The 22,886-nt window shown below is 44.0% G+C and overlaps 1 protein-coding gene across 3 annotated transcripts in view; it reads left to right on the top strand.

Annotated features, from left to right (window-relative positions):
• Igf2bp3 (insulin like growth factor 2 mRNA binding protein 3) overlaps positions 1–22,886 on the top strand; it is a 120,567-nt gene that overhangs the window by 41,656 nt on the left and 56,025 nt on the right. For all 3 annotated transcript variants that reach the window (XM_028790048.1, XM_028790049.1, XM_028790046.1), the window contains exon 3: positions 2,105–2,153. In XM_028790048.1, coding sequence (XP_028645881.1) covers positions 2,105–2,153 — 49 coding nt within the window. The remainder of the gene's footprint in view (positions 1–2,104; positions 2,154–22,886) is intronic.

Below are 22,886 nucleotides of genomic sequence, written 5' to 3'. Positions count from 1 at the left end.
TATCTATCTATCTATCTATCTATCTATCTATCTATCTATCTATCTATCACCTTCTATTCATTCAGAGATCTGCCTGCCTCTACCTCCCAAACGCTGGAATTAAAGGTGTGCACCATCACCACCCGGCTCTATTAGTGTTTTTAGTTACGTGTAAGTATGTGTCTGAGTACAGAGATGCTCACAGAGGCTGTGGCCTGCAGTTAGAGTTATAGGTGGGTATAGCATCCTGATACACTTGTGGGAATTGAACTCAAGTTGTCTGGAGGAGCAGTACATGATCTTAACTGCAGAGCCATCTCTCCAGCCCCTGAATTACTTTCTTGATTTGTCAAATTCATGTGCCTAGGACAGACATTGTCACTGTTGTTTGGTTTTACTGAGGCGTGGGTCACTGTGTTACCAAGGTTGGCTCAAACTTGGAATCCTCCTGGTTCAGTCTCCCTGTGGCGTGTCGCAAACGCACATCACTCCAGCAGCTGTTGTCCTGCTGAGCAGCTGAAGGCTGATTTCTTGTGGTGCCTGGAGAGCAGGCTCACACAGTCCATGTGTCAGCTCTCCTTCCTCATCCTTTATACACCACCCAGATGGTAAAGCGCGGGGCGTTTTGAACGAAAGTGAAGACGATTCCTCATGTGTTCTGTGCTGTGGATTTCTTAGTCTGAAACCTATGTTCTTTATTTTGATTCAAAGTTTTACATTGTTGCTAGTCTGGCCTCCTCACACTAATTCTCCTACCTTGCCCTCCCAAGTCCTGGTATCATCATCATCATCATTATTGTTAGTGTGTACATATCCGTGAATGAATCTCAAGACCAGAGGTTAAAACTAATTAGTCTTTCTCAGTCTTTCTCCATCTTTTTTTGTCTGAGACAAGGTCTCACTATATAGCTGTAGCTAATCTAGAACTCACCGTGTAGGCTGGCTTTGAACTCAGAGAGCCTGCTTTGCTTCCTGAATGTTGACATTAAAGGTGTGCACCAGTATGCCTCCCTTCTTAAATGAGTGGTGTGGAGGACAGACAAGCCTTCTTGTTTGTACACAAGTACGTTACTGACTAAACCATCTCCCCAGTCCTAGAGTGTCTTTAAATGTACAAAATGGGTAGGATTGCTAAAGATACTATCTCAAAATACAGTTAACAAAGCCTGCTGTACTAGTTCAAGCCTATTCAGGCAAACTAATTGCTGCAAATTTCAGGCCAGCCTGGGATACAGAGCAAGAAGTCCTACTCTTCAGAAAAGAAAACCAAACCATACAGTTAGTTATAGCAAAGTGTTGACATATGATATAGTAATATGTTCTTTTCAAATAATTGTGAGGGGTTGGGGACGTATTTCAGGGGCTGGCTCTTTCCTTGTATGAGTAAGGCCCTGGTCAGTTCCCAGCACTGCGTGAGTGAGCGTGATGGTGGTGCACACCTGTAAGCCCAGTGCTCAGAGGTAAAGCCGTCTCAGGAGCTCAAGGTCATTCTAAGCTGGTCTGCATGAGACGATGTGTGTTTGTGTATATGTGTGTGTACACATGTATGCATCTGTATGTACATATGAGTTTTGGCACTAAGTACAGATGATATTTAAAGATCTATTGTACCTTTTGTGGCATGAAAATACATGATTTTCATTGATTTGAGAATTACAGGTACTGTGGTTTATTACTCACACTCAATATTGTGTTGAGTAACATAGTCAGGAGGTTGGGAAAAAATGAGAGTCTCTTTCTCCGGTCCTAAATGCTATAATGAGCCTGTTGGCTGTGGTCTCAGAGCAAAAACATCTGGATAAGACTTTGTTTGTGCTCTGGGAGGCTTAAGTTGAGGAAAGGAGGCTTGAATGCTAAACTTAGTCATCAGAATAAATGTATTTTATGTGTCTGTTTTAGTACTTTATAAAATACCAGTCACGTAACAGTTCTGGGTCCAAGTGTCTCAGCAGGACACACCCTGAGGGTTATTTTGCTTTCTCTGTGAGCTACATTTCGTTATTGTATTTTGGTGTACAGTTAAATTAAAATTCATATTTTAAGTATTTTCTAAGCTTCTGTGTTGCTATTGGTGTGTGTTGCTTTTGTATGTTTTGTTCCTTAAAATGTTTTAATTCTTCTGCAGGATTCGGAAACTTCAGATACGAAATATCCCACCCCACTTACAATGGGAGGTAAGAGCTTCTGTGTTAAGATCTTAGTGTCAGAGCCTACTGTTTTGTTTTTCCAAAGATTGTTTTTCCTTCATCAGCTTTCAGGTATACTAGAACCTAATTCTTTTCTCTAATGGCTGTGGTATGGGCTTTTCTTTGTAGGATTAAATCCCTTAAAAATCTGTTCTTTGACATCTTTTTTAAAATGCCCAACAGTTACCTTTCTGATTCAGCTCCATCCAGCAGCATCTTGTTGATATGAGGTGCCCATTACAATTAAATATAACATTCCTTCCTTGGCAGAAGTTTTAAAAGACAAATACCTTCTACTTAACACTTTAAAATGTGATTCCGCTGTCTGTGCTTAGATGACAGTCCTTCAGTGACTGGGTAGCAACAGAGCTGGGTAGCACAGTTCACTAGCAGGGTCAGCAGTTTCCATAGCATCACGACAGTGTCATGGTGAGAACCTGAGGATTTGAAGAGGTCAAAGTAAATGATTGTTAACGCTTCCAGACCAGGAGCCCTGGAGATTAAAAAAATCTCACTATTGTGTTTACTGTGTGTGTCTGTGTCCTTATTTGAGGAGGTCAGAAGTCCTCTTTCAGGAGTTGGTTCTGTCCCCCCACCCTGTAGGACCCAGGGATTGAACTCAGGTCCTCGGGCTTGACTGCAATAGCACCCTTGCCAGTTGAGCCATCTTGATGGCTCCCCTGAAAGGTTTTAAAACTAGCCTTGAAGCCTTGCAAGGGAACTGCTCGGTGCCTGTGTCATTAGAACATAAACAGCAAGAGTGATTTGTTTTGTGGTTTCAGATTATGTTTCCAAATGAATTTGCTGCGTCATTTAACCAGAGGAGCCCTTATTAAAATGCAAAGCATAATTTCAAGGTTTCCTTGGCAGTGAGCTGAGGGAAGTTGTGAATTTTGATTCTCCAAGGTTCCTACTTAGAATCAAATCACTTGTGTGTAGAATATCTCATCCAGTGCTGTCTTGTTCCACAGCTGCTGCATTTTGATCTTGGAAAGGATGGTTGGTTCCTTAGTATATCTGAATGTTTTTATTATGTAATAGAAACACACATTGTAGGTTAAGAGTGGTGACTTCAGAGATTAAACTATATGCATTTCCCTGTCTTAGAGTAATGTTTAGGAAATTCATTAGCTTGAGGGGTGGGCCTCAAACTGAGTGTGAAAGCATCAAGATGATAAATTTGCACCCCAGCTTTAAGATGGGCCATATTAAACAGTGTTTAACCAGATACTCTGTTCAGGAATCCTATCTAGTGTGCTGTGGCTGTCAGTGCGACACTCAGTTACAGCAGCCAGAGAGGGGCACGTGAACGGCTCATGGTGTGTAGTGTCTGCTGTAGCTAGTTTTCATTGAGATTGTATGGTCTGTCATGACATTTTTTCTTTTTTAGATTTTTCCCTTGTTATGAGTAAAATCCAAATAATGAGACAAACCTCTATTTGCCCTAATTTTTTTCATAATTTATTTTATCTTCTCTCCCTTCTTCCCTTCATCCCTTCCTTTCCTTTTCCCTTTTTTGACAAGATCTTGCTGTGTAGTTTAGACTGGCTTTAAAGTTAGAACTCTCAGCTTTAGCCTTCTGAGTGCTGGGATTACAGGCATGTGCCATCACTCCTGGTCCAACTGTCTTTAAAGGGACGAGTGAGGGTAATTACATGAGAATGTAGAGGAAGATTGGAACTGAATTTGGAGGTTTTCCAGCTGTGATTCCCTCTTAAGCTTTTGATTTTTTTTGCATTAATTAACATAAATACTTTTTTCCTTACTTAGGTAAGGTTGTACAGGATCTTGCTGTGTAACCTAGACTGGCCTAAAACTTAACAATCCTCCTGCCTCAACCTTTTGAGTCCTAGAATTATAGGCATGTATGAACATGTCTGACTGAAGCCAGATTGAGCCAAGGCTTGTTAGGAGTAGGCTGGGTGGATGGGGCAGTTCCTTTCCCTCAAGACTTTCATAGCACCTTTTACCCCATCCCTTCCCTGAAAGGTCGCTTTGTGTCTCTCTGTCTGTGCACCCTGCACATGCTTGCTGCCTCGTTTCAAACCCTTACTGTAGACAGTGATAAGTGTGCTCTTATGGTCCAGATTCCATTCTAATGGAAGGGTTAGAGTTTGATTCCACTGATTAGTTAGGATTAAAAAGAGTGACATAACCAGACATGTGACCCATGATCAGATGAAGAAAATGCATTGCACAGATGTGTTCCTGCCTTTAAAAGAAGTTTGACTACATTCTGTTTTCAGTAGATGTTGCAAGAAATATGGATGATGGGATACAAGTTAAATAATAACCAAGCCTGTGGTATGAGGTATTTCATGGCATAAGCAATGCTGTTTTGTGAGACAGTCAGTGTCCTGACAAGAGGCAGACATGTGTAGGCTGGATTTGTGCACGTGCCTGTAGTGAGCTGTGAGCAGTGTGCAAGCTCTGTGTGCCCGAAACAGGGAAGCCTGCAGGGAGACTTACCTTGTAGCCTAGCACCATGACTTACTCTCTGAACAGGGTTTTTACATACGCATGCACATACATACGTATGTATGTACATACATACATACGTGTGCACGTGCACACCATGACATGCACGTGATGGTTGGAACCAGTCCTCTCCTACATTTAGTCCTCGAGACCTGACTCAGGTTGGCAGCTTGGCAGCAAGTGCCCTCACCCGTTGAGCCATCTTGCAAGCTCTGAACATACTTTAAAAGTATCTGAGATGCATTTTCCTCGTTTCTGACCCAGAGGTGATGATAGCTGCCCCCACTTATTTACTATATGCCTCTAATCTCAGCACTCAGGAGGCAGAGGCAGGCATATCTCTGTGAGTTTGATCTCAGCACTCAGGAGGTAGAGGCAGGCATATCTCTGTGAGTTTGATCTCAGCACTCAGGAGGTAGAGGCAGGCATATCTCTGTGAGTTTGATCTCAGCACTCAGGAGGCAGAGGCAGGCATATCTCTGTGAGTTTGAGGTCAGCTACATAGAGAAATCCTGTCTCAAAAAAAACAAAACAAAAGCAAAACCGGAAACAAAAACAAAGAATCGCACTTACTGTGGCCATGAAGCAGTGCTTGGTCTATATGGACGTCCAGTACATTATGTGTATGCTAGAACAAACTCATCACCTCCCAACCTTGATTAAATTCTTCATGTGTCCATTAGGTCCAGCTGATCTCACAGCACATACACTAGGCCTTCTCCAGGGGATTTGAACATGGAGAATCATATGTGATCTCAAGAGGTTAAAGAGCAAAAGACACAGAAGTAGCTATGACTGAAGGGAACAGACATCCAGATCCTAGGAACTTGGAATAAGAGCCGGAGAAGCTGAGACTCAGTTCTCTGAGCTGCACAAGCTCATGGCTGGAGCTTAAGAGTCTTGTCCCTGGAGCCTACAGCCATAAAAGGCCTGGGGCTGAGCACAGGACCGGCTCCTCCTACAGTCGCTATCTGTCCCGCCCCCACCCGTCTGCCGCACCCCCATCCTCCCTCTGCCCCACCCACAGCCTCCCTCTGCCCCACCCACAGCCTCCCTCTGCCTCCGTTCCTTCTGTGGCAGAAGCATACAGAGAACAGAGGGGAAGAGGGGTGATTTGAGTTCCCAGAGTCTCAAAGAAAAGAAAAAGGCGATTTGGGATTGGGAGCTTCTTATTCTGCTGATGATCTGACCTGGACACAGAAAGTAACAGCCTCCATTTTACCACTTACCTTGTGAGCCGTTTTCTGTGAGGTCTGACTTCTCCACAGAGTCGGAACATGACAGAACCCCCCAGCTGCAGCGTGGTGTGCTGGTTTGTAGGTGGTCTCCTGCTCTGTTAGATTTGCCCGCCGTCCCGCTTAACTCTTGGCATCTTTATTCTTCTCTACTCGAAGAGATGAGAAGAACGGTCCTCCGGGTCCTTTGGGTACATCCTTTCGTGCTGTGTGGCTTCTAGTGATTTAGCTTTTAACAATGATAAAACACCAGGGTAAGGAGAGCGTTCCACAGCATTTGTGTTTGTGGCAGATAAAGTTAAGAGGAAACTTAACTTTCTGGAGGCCTGCTGCTGGAGAGCTAGGACAGCTTATGCCCTCAGTATGTAGGATGTGCACAGGAAATAGAATCCTCTTGTCCATCCTTCACCTCCTAAGTGCTGTGAGGACTGGGCACATGTCTCTTAGGAGACCGGGCAGGCACTGGAGCACCATACGTCCATCTTTTTCCTTCACTGTGCTTTCTCAAGATGACTCCACTGTTAGATTTAAAGAAGGAAGGCACATGAGAGATTAATGTCAGTGTCTTAAGGAAAGAACTTCTATGACAGAACTTCCTGATTATCTGACTGTTGCTATCTGATGAGAAAAATCAGAGTTCCTAGTAGCGTTCATGGAGTGCAGAAGGAAAACCCTAAGGAAGACCCGTACGTTAGCCACATGGAAATGGTGGTCCTAGACTAAAGAGCAAGCTTAGGTCCTCAGTGGGTTGGCAGAGTGAGCTGGAAACAGGCCTGAGCCAAGGTTAGTCATCGCTATCAGTATCATAAGGCTCCCCTTGCTGATGGGCCCATGACTGAGATGACAAAGGGCAGATACGTGGTTTGATAAACAATTAAGGGAATGTGTACTTTATTAACTACATTTCTCTACTTATTCATGTGTATGTGGAGTGTGAGCTCGTAGGATGGTTGAATGTTGGAGGCAACTTGAAGGGGTCTATTCTCTCACCACACCAGGCTTGGTAGCAGATGCCTTTGCCTGCTGACCTGTCTTGCTGACCTGAGAATGCATACTTTAAATCATAATCTCGCTTATAAAACAAAACAGAAATACAACCCACTGTGTCTTTTTAGCTTTACCTCAAAACCCTGGATGTCTGATCCTGGGACTTAGTTGATCTGGGAAGACAGTTTATCTTAGGAAGAAATTCTGAAGAAGCCATCTTTTCTCATTTATTGTCTGGTGTAGCATAGGATGTGGAAACTTCCTGGCCTGAGCGGCGGGGGCTTCTCATAAACAGAGAATCCTCAGATTATCCAGGCTTCTGACATGCCAGTCGGCCAGCCTTGCTGTTTGGTGTAGAAATCATGTAACTAAAATAAGAAGATGGAGAGGCCAGGCAGAAACTGAAACCTAAAACACTGTTGTTAGAGACAATATTGTAGGAATCTTCAAAGGGGTCCTCTCTGCAGGGCCTGTAAATGCCCTAACAGGCTATTTTATTTAGCATTTCTGCTTGGCTCATTATCTCTGGACCAGGTGCCTGGAAACCAGTTCAGAGAAAGCCACACTGTTTCTTGATTGTATCGCTTATTCTTGCGCATGTTGGTTCCAGCTATTTCACCAACAGGAAGCTTTCCTGGGAAAGGCAGCGGAGCGCCTCAGTCACTCTGTACCAGTCTTGCCCACTCTCTGCTGGGAGGGGCTGACACACTAGAAAGATGTTCACATCTTAGTCAAATCAAAAGACAACAGCTAGGGGAGAGAAGGCCATGCTCTTCAGTCAGAGCGCCATGATTAACACCTGGTAATCTAGCAGGGTTGTGGGAGCGAAGCCTACCATAGTCAGTACAAAAGGCCCATTGTCAGCTTTGGGTGAATGTGAGCTGAAACTTGGAAGACTGGTGGGGACTAGTGGAGGTGGGGTAGTGAGTGAAGAGACTCAGCCAGCAGACAGCAGGAGGCCAGGAGGTTGGTGTTCTTGATGGGCCAGAGCTTCCATTGTTCTGTCCAAATGGTGACTGTATTTTGGCACTGTGGTCAGATACTACTTGGTCTATGATGGAATTAGAAATTAATGCTCAGGATGGACATTACTCAGCAGTTAAGAGCACTTATTGCTCTTGCAGAGGGACCCAGGTTTAGTTCCAGTCACCTATACAATGGCTCACAACTCAAAGGACCTTGAAGTCTGCACAAGACACACCTCTAGTTCAAATTCTCTGCACAAAGGAGATTTATTTGCTCCAGATAGACAAAGACTAGAGGAAGAGGGAGGAGAGAAAGGAAAAAGGGACATTTGCCTCAGAGGGACAAAAGACTGCCTCTGGATAAAGAGGAGACAGACATGGCCTTAGGCAAATGGCAATTTATAAAGGTAAAGGGGAAATACACACACACACACACACACACACACACACACACACTCACACACACACACACACAGACATACACATACACAGTCACACACACATACATACACAGACACACACACATACAGACACACACAGACACACACAGTACATTAGAATGAAGTGTTTAATTTTAATTGGGCATGGTCTTCTTGTTGTTGTTTTTTGGTTGTGGATCTGGAGCACAGGCATATATTTAGGCAAAACACTCATACCCATACACATAAAATAAAAGTTAAAAACAAACACACAAAAAAGTCTGCCCTTGAAATTAATTGATTTTAATTGGGGTAGCCAAAAGCTTTTGATTGTTGGTAGTCAGCTTCAGGAGGAGGAAGTAGCCAAATAAGGGATGGACCTTGGGGAGCTAGCTGTACTATTAGCAGTCTTTAGAAAGGAAGAAGGAAAGTGGGGAGGGCAAGGTCTGCCAGGCCGTGTTTGCAATGCTTGAGCCTGCTAGAGCCCTTCACTGACCGTCCATAACTCTAGTTCTACAGTATTAGATGCCTCCTTTGACTTCTGTGGGCTCCTGCATGCACAAGGTACACATACTGCATTCAGGTATGTACAGTAAAATTAATAAGTATTTTTTAAAGGAAATTAATGCTGAATGAAAATCGAGTGAGAGAGAAGTAAAAAAGACTGTGCATAGTTAACAATTGAAGGCTTTTTGGCTCAGTCAGATGGAAGCAAGTGGAATGGATCACAACCATAAGTGGGCAAGAGGTCACAGGAGTCATTGATGGTGAGCATCACAACTGACCGGTTAAAGTGACTCGGGGTAGAATTGTAAGTGAAGGAGATCCGGATGAGCCCGGTTCCTGTGTGAGTGGCTTTCTTACAGTACCCTGTCTTTGACCGCTTGGCTCAATATCCAACTGCCTACTAGGTACAGATGAGCTACAGTGTCTTAGCAGCCCCATGTCTTCACTTAAGAGGAGACATCTAGGCGTAGGATTCAGGGTTAACTATTTGCTAGGCTTATGAGCTGGAGAGGCCTGGAGTATCTATCTGCATATCACCTACAGAAAACCAACTGCCTTTCCCTTAGTTGTTGATTGCCCACTTGGTTGTTTATATGCAACCATAGTAGCTACCTGTAGTCTCAGTACCTGGGTGGCTGAGGCAGGAGGACTTCTGTGAGTTTGAGGTCAGCCTGGGCTACTTAACTGAGTTCCAGGCCAGCTTGTGCTGCAGAATAAAACCTCTCTTGTGACCTCTGTGGGCACTAGGCGTGTACCTGGAGCACAGGCATACATGTAGGCAAAAATACCCATACCCACACACATAAAACAAAAGCTTAAAGCCAACAAAAAGCACTCCCTTGAAAGCTGGGTAAGGAGCCTGACAGAAGAAGCACCCTCCAAGGCCTGGGAGAGATCTGTCATTTGAGTGTCACATGATCTTAGGTTAGTTGGGGCTGTTACTAGGAAATCCTTATTTAGAAAGCTGTGCGGGCGGGTTGCTGTTTCTGAGTGGCTGCACTGGGATGGCTAGCCTCCTGCATCATTAGAACTGACTTAGCTTTCGGTGTTCTGTGTAGGGTGGATTCCAGGCCCCGTGGCTTGTACATTTTCTGCGGGAATTTATGATACCGTTTTCTCAGTGCCCTATGATGCCTGGTTGCTTGTTCTGTGCTGGTGGCTGCTGCTACTTTGAGATGCCGCTACTTTACAATTTCATAACTTATTTATTATGAAAAATATCAACTATAAAAGTAGACTGATACAGTGAAACTCACATTACCAACATGTGGTTAGCTGGTTTTGTTCTGTGTACACACGTGGTGGGCTGGTTTTGTTCTGTGTACACATGTGGTCGGCTGGTTTTGTTCTGTGTACACATGTGGTCGGCTGGTTTTGTTCTGTGTACACATGTGGTCGGCTGGTTTTGTTCTGTGTACACACATGCACCCTTTCCCCTTTCTAGGTTATCTTGAAGCAAATTCTTTATATCACGACATTGTTAGGTATTATTTCAGTTTGTATCTCCAGAAGGCATGGTCTCTGACTTGGGTCATCAGGGCTTCTGTAGTATAGACCTAACAGGAACTTCCTGCTTCATCCTCATTCTTCTGGAATCTGGAAGCCCTGGGGCCATGGTGACTGAAGGTTTGTCATTTCCTGGGCTTGTGAGGGAAGGAGCACTCTGTGCTGGTTCTTAGCTTGTGGCAACAAAACTTACATCCTCATAGTGTTCTGGATGTGTTCTGACTCCAGACCCCCTTTTCATAGAGGCAGTTACTCTGGGGTCAGTGCAAGCCTCACTGTAGCTATACCGCCTCCCTGAAGACTCTTCAGGTAAAGTCACATTCTGAAAGTTGAATTCGGATGCATTCATATAAAGCTTTTATGGAGAGAAGGTATCATTGAATCAAAAAAAAATCTTTTTAAACTTAAGATCTAGCTTATGATAAGGCTAGCAATATGGTTTAGTAGGAAAAGGCACTCACTGCCAAGCCTGACGACCTAAGTTCAGCCCCTGCTTCCTACACTGTGGAAGGAGAGAACTAACTACATTTAAAGCTTCCCTCTGCTCTTCATGCATACTTCATGGAATATGAGTATCCATGTGACACACACATACACATGCCCCGAGCATACACACACATGAGGAAATATATGAAAAAAATATATAAATAAGAAGCTGAAAAAATCATGTTAAACTTGATGCTACTAAGCACCAGAGGCGTCCATGTCTCATAGATTGTTTCCTAAAATGTTGATTATCTTAGTTAATCCACTTCCTTCCTTTATGGCTATATTTTCTTTTCTGGTATATTTGTGGAAGTTGGTTTACACTGTAGAGTTCTACATTCTTTCTTTGCTGAATATATCCACGTGCGGTCACTTAACATGTTCCTGTGACTGTTGTGGAACTTGAATTAGATACAGGTTTGCTTTTTTTTGTTAGTTCGGACAATGCATGGTATCCTTCCTTCATTCAGAGGTGTGTGGTGTCGTCTCTGATGTAACTGGCACTGGTCTTTGCTGACATTCACTAGTTGTGGTTCTGAGGTGGTAGCCTTCAGATTCTTCCATGTCTTCATCCTCTGATTGCAGTTGGATAAGGATGAGCTTGTCTTCTCAGTTATTTGGTTATTCAGTTATTTGATATGGTTTGTATAGAAAACACAGGGCTACTGCTCATGACTCCCCATTTACTGAGTGCCTTTTATCAGAGCCAGCATATGTTTGTGTGTGTATAACTATAAGCTCGTGGGCTTAAGACTCTTTGGGTTTCAGATTGAAGTCACTTTTTTCGGTGTTTATATCCTGAGATGAATATGACGGCTTCTTGAAACCAGTGTTGTTTTTATGCCACCTCAGCACTTACTTCATTTCTCAAGGATGCAATACTCTTGTCCATTGGCTCTTAAGTTTATCTCTTACAGTTAGCTTTTGGTTAAATTAAGGCCCAGTAGGTCTTTAGCTGTCTTTTAAGATGTGAGTTAGGGTTGTCCACAGGACTGACTCAGCAAGGAGCCGTGTGAGTCACGTGTGCTGTTTGGATGTGTGAACACTTTTGCTTGGTTCTCTCATTTTTATTGTTTCCATTTCTAATTTAATGAGTAAAATAAAATAAAGTTAACATGGGAGAAGGAGACTAGTCCCCAGGTGAGGATTTAGAACAGCTGGCCAATTGAGAATGGCTTGTCTAATTCTGTTTCTAAATTTAGCACCAGCATCCTGAAAGGTAAGTGTACCTCAGTACCAACGGCGTTTCTATGCTTTTCTTCTCTACCTTGCTGAAGGGCCTGCTTTATCTCATGCAGAATATACTTTTAGTATTAGAGGTCTCCCTTATGGGGACAACCTTTCTGTTGTCTCTACTAGACGTCAGTATGTGTGCGCTGATGGCTTCTTTTGTTTATGGTTTCTGTCTGATTGACGGAGGTACTGAGTGTTGATTGAACTATGGATGTGTTATGTCCTTCCACCTTCCACGATCAGCTGAGATCAAGGTTTCTGTGTTCATTTGCCTAGTGTTCTTCATAGCCACAGTTCCTTCCTAATTGGTATTATAAAGTTTGTGGAATAAAAGCATTCTGAAGAGGGAAGGCAGTAGGTGAGTGTGTGCAGTGTCACTAGCTGTACTGAAGTCTGTTATTGGAAGTGTACCACAGTGTCAAAACGTGCAAAATAAAGCAGTGCAAACAAGAAATATTTGGATGTGACTGGAGCCTAAAGACTCCAGTAACTCTAATAATGAAACAGTCATATAGTAGAACACACATAGAAGAACTTCCAGTGGACCGTTATTGGTGCTAACAAAAGGATGGCTGTGGCCCTCAGAGCTCACTTAACTGATACTCTTTGCTTATATGGACACCTGTATGTGTGCATGACTGTGGAAGCCAGAGGATAATCCTGGTGTTATTCTTAAGGAACTATTCAAAACTTACTTACTTGTTTACTTTTTTAGAAATATGGCCTCTTTTTTTTTAAAAAAAGATTTATTTATTGTATGTATATAAGGACACTATCGCTGTCTTCAGACACACCAGAAGACACCAGATCTCATTACAGATGGTTGTGAGCCACCATGTGGTTGGTGGGACTTGAACTCAGGACCTCTGGAAGAGCAATCAGTGCTCTTAACCTCTGAGCCACATCTCCAGCCCGAAATATGGCCACTTAAGAGTCTGAGACCCACCAAGCCTGGCTGACCAGTGACCCCAGATATCTCTACCAGTTTCCATCTTTCTAACACTGGGATTATGAACGCATGCCTTTGGGTCCAAATTATCTTATATGGATTTAGGGGGCTTGAACCCCAAGTATCTATGTGTAGTAGTTTGAATGAGATTTCCCTACAGTCTTGGGCATTTGAATACTCGAGTTCTGTGGTGATTCTATTTGGGAGGCTTAGGAGGGAGGTATGGCTTGGTTGGAGGAAGCCTGTCACTGGCACTGGGTTTTGAGAGATTGTTGACTTGGCTGACTCTGCCTTCTGCTTATATTTTGAGATGTACCGCTCAGGTCTCAGCTTTCAGCTTTAGCTGTCATGTCTATGGAATGATGCCATGCTGCCAACTACAGTTACAGACCCTAACTCTTTGGACACATAGGTCCACGAAGACCCTTCCTTCTATATGATGTCTTGGTTATAGAAGTTGGTACCAGAGAGTGGATAGTTGCTGTAAAGACCCTGTTGTCCTCCTCACCTCTCTCTCTCTCTTTTTTTTTTTTTTTTTTTTTTTTGAATGTGGAAGATTTCAGAACTTTGGACCAGAGAAGCATTGGATGCTGGAAACAGCTTAGTGAGCCAGTGTAGTAGGTCCCTGGCGAGCAATAGTACTGAGGGTAACACAGATAGTGGAAGCCCAGTTTGATTAAAAAGGGAAGCAAGGGCCTTAACAGCCACTCATGTGATATTTTGACAAACAATCTGGCTGTTTTCAGCCCATGTCATGGGGCTGAATTAAAAAGTAATAGACACATTTCTTTGGCAGGAAATTTCAAGACAGCATAAGATTGAATCTATGAGTTGGTTGTTACTAGTAACTTATGCAGATCTACAGTAAAAAAGAGAAAATGAGGCCAAAAGAAAGAAATACAGAATGTACAGTTTGGAGAGGAAAAGAACACTGGCAAGCTTGATGTTCCAGCCAAGGCTTGTGCTGGCAGAGAGGCTGCCACTGTTAGAGAGTAGCAGGAGAGGTGTGAGCCTCACTGGAGCAGTGGGGAGGCTTCCTTCAGGGAAAGATCAGGCCCAGCTAAGCTTCCAGTTTGCTTCAGGATCCAGAAGCTGACACTAGTGTGGTCACAGCAGGCCAGTGTCCATCCCCCGCTCTCGGCAGAGCTGGCAGCAGCGTTCGTGTGGTGCTGGAGTCAGAGACGTGCAAGTAAAGGAGACTGGGCTGTTGTGCATGAGGACAGGCAGCTGGTGGCAGGGAGTCCCTGGGGGAAGGCCCTGAGAGGACAGGAGTTGGCTTTCTCTGCTTCCTGCTTGTAGTTCAAGGTGTTGAGTCCTTAGCCCTCAGCCATTATGAACTCTAACTCCTTGGAGAACAGTAAGCATAAATAAACTCGTTTTTCTGTGAGTTGTCTTGGTTTTGATGACTTATCACAGCAATAGAAAAGTAGCTAATTCATCATGTAGAAAGCCTACATGAGAAATAAATGAGGAAGTCATACAACAGCTACCTCTGGCTTCCACACACACATGAACGCACACACACACGCACGCACGCACGCAAATATACATCTGCGTACATGTGTGCACACACAAACATGTATACAAAAAGTGGCCTAATGGAAAAATGGAAATTCTGGCCTAATATCAAGTAAAAATTTACTTAAAGATCTTAGAAAAAAAGAAAGAAACAACGAAAGAAATAAAGAAATTCAAGTTACTGATCCAAATTGCATATTTTGGGTGGGTGGATGCTGATTGAACATGCTAAGCACTTTACCACTGAGCTAAATGCCCAGCCTTCAAATGATAGTTTTTTAAAATCAAATATTCTAACATAGTAGAATTCAAAGATACCTGAATTTGATACATGCAGAAGAATGAAAATCTGAAAAAAATTAAAAAAATTTTTTTCCCACAGTTAAACTATTATGTTTCTGTAAGAACTGAAAACTTTGCATGTCCAGTAAAATACTTGAAGTCATAACACAGAATAGTCTCCAATCTTAGCGTGGGTGTTATAGGCAGCATTCATCCACACTGGGTGGTGTGAAGGCACACACAGTGCACATACTTTGTGTTCAGAGCCAAGGGTGGTGTGAAGGCACACAGTGCACACAGTGTGTATTCAGAGCCAAGGCTGCAGTATACCACCAGAAACACCTCAGATTCAGTCCACATTCGAGTTGGGATTTTGATTGCTGTACCTTTAGAAATCTTTCCTGTTGACATTTTTGTAGCAACGCCTGTGCCCACTGTTTAAGACGTTTGGCTGTGCAGTGGCTAAGAGCACTCGCTGCTTCTCTGGAATGCCTGCGTTTGCTTTCAAGCACACATGTTGGGCTGCAGGGAGTCTGACCTCTTCTGGCTTCTGCAGGCACCCATACATATTTATATTCGTTCATTTATTTATTTATTTATTTATTCTCTCCACCTGTCTCTCACACAAATGATTAATAAAAATCATTAACAAAATCTAGATCTTTCTTACCCAGCAGTGGGGAAGGACAGTTGTGACAGTTGTTAGTTTAGTGATTTCCAAGCAATCATTAGCTTTTAAATCTACAATGAGAATGAGTTATTAAAAGAGGAAAATTAATTCAGAAGAGAATCCCTGTTTGAGTTGTGTATGTATGTGTGTGTGTGTGTGTGTGTGTGTGTCTGTCTGTCTGTCTGTCTCTGAGTGTGTGTGTGTTTGTGCGTGCAAGAAAAGGATGTTGGTGTCACATTCTGTCACTCTTTTGCTCTTTTGAGAGGGCTTCTCTTAGAACCTCAACCTAAGCTGGCAGCCAACAGGGTCCAGTGATCCTCCTGTCTCAGCCTCCCACGGTACTAGATGCCCATGCTCGGCTTTTTCTGTAGGTGCTGGGACTTGATCTTGGATCCTCACATTTGTGAATGACTGCTTCGCAACAGTTGTTCCTCCTGGAAGATTTCTGTTCCTGTCTTCTTTGAGTTTTCTCCCTCTGTTCATACTGACCCCAGGCTTCCAAGCTCAAGCAATTCTGCCTCAACTCCTGAGTATTTGGGATTAGTGGTGTGGGCCATGACATAGCTTACGTTCTTGCTTCCATAAATAATCCAGTAATTTTTGATAGAAAAAAATCTGTTGATGCACATGAACTTAATTTGCCTTCAGAGGTCTCTTTTGATTCATTGTTGGATTTGCAATGTATCTTATATGCACACATCATTGGCTTTTATTTCTTCTTAGATCTGTATATTTAAAGTCCCTGTTCCTCATGCCAGAGCACAGGGAAGCAAGACTTTTCAGGCCTGGATAATAACAGAAGGCTTCTTGTTGTATGTTTTTCATACTGTGAGTCTTGGCTCACACATTCTGGTAGCAAAATAGGACCAGTCCTGGGCTGTCCGTGTTCTGTGCTGATGGTGAGCTACAGCAGGTCGTCCACAGCTCTTCTGGGGTGTGTGGAAGTCAGGCCCATATTAGGGATCAGGTGGACTGGACCTTAAATGTGACTTATCTTATTCACCTAACCTTGGTAACTATATCAGTTGAACAATAAACTTTTTGTTGTTCTGTGGTTTTGTGGGGCTAGAGATCAAGCCCAGGGCTCTGTGAATGTGGGGCAGGTACTTTACACTAGTAGCAGCAAACTGTCCCTTCCTTGTAAGATGTGTCTCACTATGTAGCTTAGGCTGACCTGAACTGGCTCTGTAGACCAGGCTGGATGCAAATTCAAGAAATCCACCTGCCTCTGCTTCCTGAACTCTGGGATTAGAGACCTGTGCTGCCTCCAGGTTAAGACTTATTTATTTTGTTTTATATGAGTGTTTTGCCTACATGTATATATGTGTGGCACATTTGTGCATGGTGCCTGTGGAGGCCAGATGAGGGCACTGGAGCCCCTGGAACTGCCATACAGGTGCTGGGAATTGAACTTGGATACTCTGGAAGTCAGTGCTGTTTAACCATCTCTCCAGCCTGAGATGTTTATTTGTTGTTTGTTTTGTATGTGTGTGTAGAGATAGATAGATAGATAGATAGATAGATAGATAGATAGATAGATAGATAGACAGATAGATGGAGAGAGAGTGTGTAGGTCCAAGTTGAAGGCTGACATTGGGCGTCTTCCTTATATATTGAACTGGGGCCTCTCACTGAACCATTTCAGTTGGTATAGCTCAGTGGTTCTCAACTTTGACCCTTTAATACAGTTCCTCATATTGTGGTGACCCCTGACCATAAAATTATCTCACTGCTACTTCATAACTGTGACTCATTCCTGTTCTGATTGTAATGTAAATATGTGATATGTAGGCTATCTGGTGTGATCCCATGGGGGTCATTCCAACAGGTTGAGAACTGCTGGCTTCTCCTGTCCTGGAGATCCTGGCCTTCCCTCTTGTGCCCTGGGATCACAGGTCCTACCTACCCTGTACTTTACATATGTTCTAGGGGTCAGAATTTCTGCTCTCGTGCTTGTGAGTTAAGCGTTTTGCCTGCCTGCAGAGCCATCTGCCCACACCTAAAACTATGGTCATTGTGATAGCCGTTTGAACACCTTCGCTTTCCCAGCTGACTTGGTCCACACTGGCTCTAGGTGTTTATGGTTAGACTCAAGGCTAGTCTGCTGACTTTTGTGTGGATTGAAGTGCTTGCGTATTTAGGTATTTGGCTGGGTCCTTATAATATGGGCCCTTATCATAATGGACATAAACAGCACACACACTGTTGTTCAGTTTAGAGACTGGAAAATCTTATGATGAAGGCACCAGCAGATCAAATCCAGCCAGACCTGCTGCTCCTGGGTTTCTGGTCCATGCGCAGTGGTAAAGGGGGCTCTCTGGGGCTCCTCTTTTTTTTTTTTTAATCGGTACCTATCCTACCCTGAAGCTTTGCCCTCATGACCTAGTCACCTTGCAAAGGTCCCATCACCATAACCTTCCATCATGTTTGAACAGGATGATGGCACAAGAAGTCTTAACACATCTAAACTTTCAGGTTATTGCAGTTTTTGGTAACTGGAGGTTTAGAATGTTTGATATCATGTGCTCAATACTAAGTATAGTGTCTCCTATGGAGTCAGAAACAGATTCTCAAATGCTGTGACTTAAAGCAACAGAAATCAATTCTTGGGCAGCTGTGGCAGCCAAAGGCTTGCGATGGAGTGGATGGCAGTAGGGCTGTGGGAGTGTGGGAGAGTCTTCCTTGGACAGGTTCTCATGGCTGCCTGTCTTCCTTTGCTCATGGTCACTTCCTCATCTTCAGAGTACAGTATCACTATCTGTTTCTGCTATCACAACCTTCTCTTTCTTTCTTTCTTTTTATTTTTGAATTTTATGTATATAAGTACACTGTAGCTGTCTTCAGACACACCAGAAGAGGGCATCAAATGCCATTACAGAAGATTGTGAGCCACCATGTGGTTGCTGGGAATTGAACTCAGGACCTCTGGAAGAACAGACAGTGTTCTTAACTACTGAACCATCTCTCCAGCCCAAGCCTTCTGATTTTTACCAACATTTCTTGTCCTGGACAAGAACTCCTGTGGTCACATCAAGCCCTCCTGGATGAGGCATTTGATTCTCTGAACACTAGGTCATTGATTACACCCACAGAGCCCTTTGTTGTAGGAGAGGCATCACTGGTTTTGGGGAATAGTAGGTAGTTGTGTGAGACCTGTCACTGTGGGGACACTTCGAGACCGCAGTGTAGTTAGCACTTAAATAGCAGATAAACCCCAAGAGTGGGACATACAGTCAGGGAAAGGCAGGAAGATGAGGGTTCTTCAGAACCTCAAGGGATCTTTATGCAGGATAAATGTCACATGGTGTCACATTGCTTAGAGGGTACGCATTCCAGCAGATAGTCAGGTCCGAGGAGGTGAGCAGAGCCTGTCAGCAGCTTTTGAAGATTGGGAGACAATTGCAATCATTACTACTGAGATGATGCTGGGCCTTTGATCTGGGGTTTGGCTGGAGTCAGCTGAGAGCTGGTGCTATCTTGTCTCTCCCACCAGAGCACTCGGGTCTATCGCCTGTCTGTTGTCAGTGTTCTCCCCACCCCAACCCCCTCTCAGCTGGGTGAGGTGCATGCCTTTAATACCAGCAGTCTGGAGGCAGAGGTAGACAGGTCTCTGTGAGCTGGGAGTCCAGCCTAGTCTACATAGCCATTTCAGGCCAGTCAAGCAAGACCCTGCATCAAAAAACAAACCAGCCTCGAACCCTCTGCTCCAGCCTCTAAAGTGCTGGGGCTGTAGGAATGCAGCACGGTTCTGCCTCTTTAAAAATTATTTATCTGTTTGCGTTCATGTGTGCATGCATGTGTGCTCAGACTGCCACACTGGGAATGTGGAAGTCAGAGAACAACTTGTACAGTTGGTTCTCTCCTTCCATTGTGTGGGTCTGACTGGAACTCCTGTAATCAGGCTGGTGGCAGACACCTCTATCCATAGGAGGCAGCTTTGGCATCTTGCTCCAGTCAGTGCCTCTGGCTGGACTGCACAAATGAGCCAACCCAACCCAGACCTCCATTCACATGCTCACTGCTCCCAAAGCCTTCAGTACCTCCACAGCAATCTGAACAGTAGTCTCAGTGTCATACGCTAGCAAGCCTCAGCGTGCACGGTGCAGCCTTTGGACTTTTGAGGACAGCCCTGTACTGACTGTGACATTTTGGGCAAAGGGACAGAGCATTACAGAACCCCTTTCCTGTCTGTGCAAAGGGGATTCAGCAAGACAATCTCTGCAAGACCATCATGAGAACAAGCACATGACACAGGCTCAGGTGTGTGCATTCTGAGTTAATGAACTCCTACAAGGCTGCTTGCTTTTGGCCAGCGTCCGTGTGTCCTGCTGTGAAGAGGAACTTTTTCCTTAACCCCACCTCACTCTTGTTTCAGAGCTCTTAACACAGTCTGCCAGGGATCCCTCCGCTCCCCTCCACCTCTCTCAGTTCCCATTAACTGTTTTGTTCCCACCCATATTAGCTGTCACTTCTTCCACAAAGCCTTGCTGTGCCTGGGTCAGGTGTCTCCAGTATTTCTCCCCCACAGCACTGTGGTAGCAGGCACTGCTTTTTATATTTGTATTGCCTTCTGACCTTTGTCTCTCTCAAAGACTCTAGGCTTTGGGGACAAGGGTTGTAGTTCCCCCATGTTGTTTCCAAAGACCTGGAAGGATGCCAGGTGCGGGTCAGTAGGTGCTCACAGAACACATCTGGTCAGAAACTTTTTCAACCTATTGTGGACTATTTTTATTTATTGCTTTTATATGTGTGCATATGTACACATGTTTATGTGTTCATGTTTGTTTGTATGTGTTGTGAGTGTGGGTGTGTAAGTAGAGTTCAGAGGAATGTGGGTGCCCCACCTCAGGAACTGTCTTGTGTGGTTTTTGATACAGGGTCTCTCACTGGTTTGAAGTTTGCTAGTTAGGATAGGCTGTGGCCATAGAGCCCTAGGGATCTTCCTGTTCCTGTCTCCCCAGTGCTGAGAGTACAGGCATGCTACCATGCTCAGCTTACTTCATGAGTGCTAGGGATGGAAATCGGGTTCTTACCTGCATGGACAATTCCCTCAGCCTGGTGTGCACGGATACACACACACACACACACACACACACACACACACACCCTAGATTTTTGTGTGCAGAGATGGTAGAGAAGATAAGTATAAGAAAATAGAATGTAAATTTATTGTCTCGTTTTATTGGTATAGAAATCAAACTCTTTTTAGGAAATTTTTGTTTGGGTTTTGGTGGGACAGACTTGATTCATAGTACAAACTATGTGAAACTTTACTGTCATGGGACATGCTATCCTGTATTTTTTTTCATCTCAATTTGTTTATTGCTTTTAGTGTTTTATGCTGTTAAGTTTTGGTTTGTCTTTTTCTTCTTTGTGTGTAATAGTCAGAAGGCAACTTTTTTTAGTCCATTTTCTTTTTACTGTAAGTCCCAGGGATTGAACTCTTGTCATGAGGCTTGTGTGGCAGTGCTTCTACCCGCTGAGCCCCCGAGCTGGCCCGGTTAGACTTCGTAATGGTCGTGTTTGTTGATGCTACACTCGATCTTTGAAGGCAGCTGGATTTCTTTTTTTAAAGAGAAACTTCTGACTCCAGCATTGAAGTGAGTCACAAAGAGTTGGAAGTGTCCCTGAGTGACACTCCTTATGGCTGGGTTACTAAAGAGGCTTCACCCCACACACAGCCTCCTTCAGGTGGATTTGTGTTAAGCCCTTCCAAGTGCACACCCAGCATTGCTCTGCTGAGCAGATCTCTTGTCCAGTGACTCCAGACACACTCTGGGAACTTCAGGATTTCAGTGAGGTTGAACATCAGCTGAGAAGATAGTTCTGATTTGTAATAATCTTCATTATTTCTTCCCTATTAATCATGTGACTTCATTGTATTGAGTTCTTCCTGGCTTGACCAAACATGGGCAGATCTTTCATCAGTGATAGCTTTGTTTCTCTATCATAGGAATTTTATCTAACTTGGTGTTTAAGCAGTGTTTGTTTAGAAAGAGAACCTTTGCTCGGGCCGCCCCTTTGCTACTGGAGACAGAGCTTTGCAGCGCATGACATAGTCTGAGGCTCTTGCCAAGCAGGTTTAGTCTGTGAGTGATTGCTGCCGAGCTTAAGGGTCACCTCTACCTTATTGTATATTTTTAGAGTATTATCACTGACTTCTTATTAATTTTTAACTTTTAAGTTTCCCTGTCTTTGCCCCCAGGCCATGCATATTAAACAATTGTAGTGGTTCTAAGTTGCTTCATTTTTTGAGGAATAGTTATTTTGCATCTGTGGTTTTGGTTTTTTACAAGTTAAAAAACATTTTCATCTAAAAGACCTTGGCATGTGAGTTAGATCCATGGCTACACCCTTAGAGTCTTACAACTGTAACTCATGTGTGTGTGTTCATGCTGTGTGTTTGTTTTCCAGTATGGCAGGCCATGCCATGGCATGGCACTCCTGTGTGGGTCAGAGGACCTCTGGTGTTGGTCCCTGCCTTCCACCTTGTCTGAGACTCGCTGTAGATGGGGCACAGGCATATCCTGCTTTGTCAAACATTTCTAGTACCTAACAGCTAGTTGTAATCAATGAAAGTCTCATGTCCAAGGGACTATGTTTTAATTCCAGCACTTGGGAGGCTGAGAAAAATCTCTTTCCCTCTTATCAATGTATGTGTAGTGTTTGAGGGATTGTAGATTGAACTAATAATAGATAGAACTAATAATTCTGCCTCCTTTTTATGTCTATGAATAAGATGTGGGCCTCTGAACACACTGACTGAGGAAAGATGGCAGAAGAGTACATGGCTTCTAGGGGAACAAAGAGACATCAGTCACACAGGAAACCAGAAATCTGTAACACATGTGGGTAGTGACGCCCCAGCAGAAGCATCACTGGGGGAATGGATAAATACTGACATCTCAAAGTAGGAAGACTAGTTAGGATTTGGGGGGGATTTGCTAATTCGTAGGTAGCCGGGGATACATAATGAGGTTAGGACCCTAGACTATATAGTTCCTGTCTCGATGATGATGATGATGACAACTATGACGACAACCACCGCCACCGCCTCACACAAAGCAGAAGGCTTTTGGAAAGGCTGTCAGGACAGTGTTAACTTCTTCAGACATGAACTCCCAATAAAACCCACATGGGAGCTTTATGACAGTGGCTGAAGGGTGGCACATGCCCTCCTTAGAGTCACGCATCATGGGTGCAAATGAGAACGTTTCATTCAAAAGATCTGAAAGGGACTGGGGAGAACTTTGGTGGGAAAGTGCTTCCCGTGTGAGCTTGTGGACCCATGTTTGATTTCTAGATCCCACCTCACAAAGCAGGGCGTGGCTTCCAAGTGGTGGTGCATGCTCATAATCTCAGCACTGGGAGGCAGGAACAGGCTTACTGTTCCCTAAGCTTACTGGCCAGCCCATCCAGACTAACTGGTGAGCTCTGGGTCTCTCTCTCTCTCTCTCTCTCTCTCTCTCTCTCTCTCTCTCTCTCT

This window comes from Grammomys surdaster, unplaced genomic scaffold (assembly GCF_004785775.1).
Source record: "Grammomys surdaster isolate TR1022 unplaced genomic scaffold, NIH_TR_1.0 125861, whole genome shotgun sequence".
NCBI lineage: Eukaryota > Metazoa > Chordata > Mammalia > Rodentia > Muridae > Grammomys > Grammomys surdaster.
The sequence above is the reverse complement of the archived record's forward strand: the minus strand, read 5'-3'. Positions and strand labels throughout refer to the sequence as shown.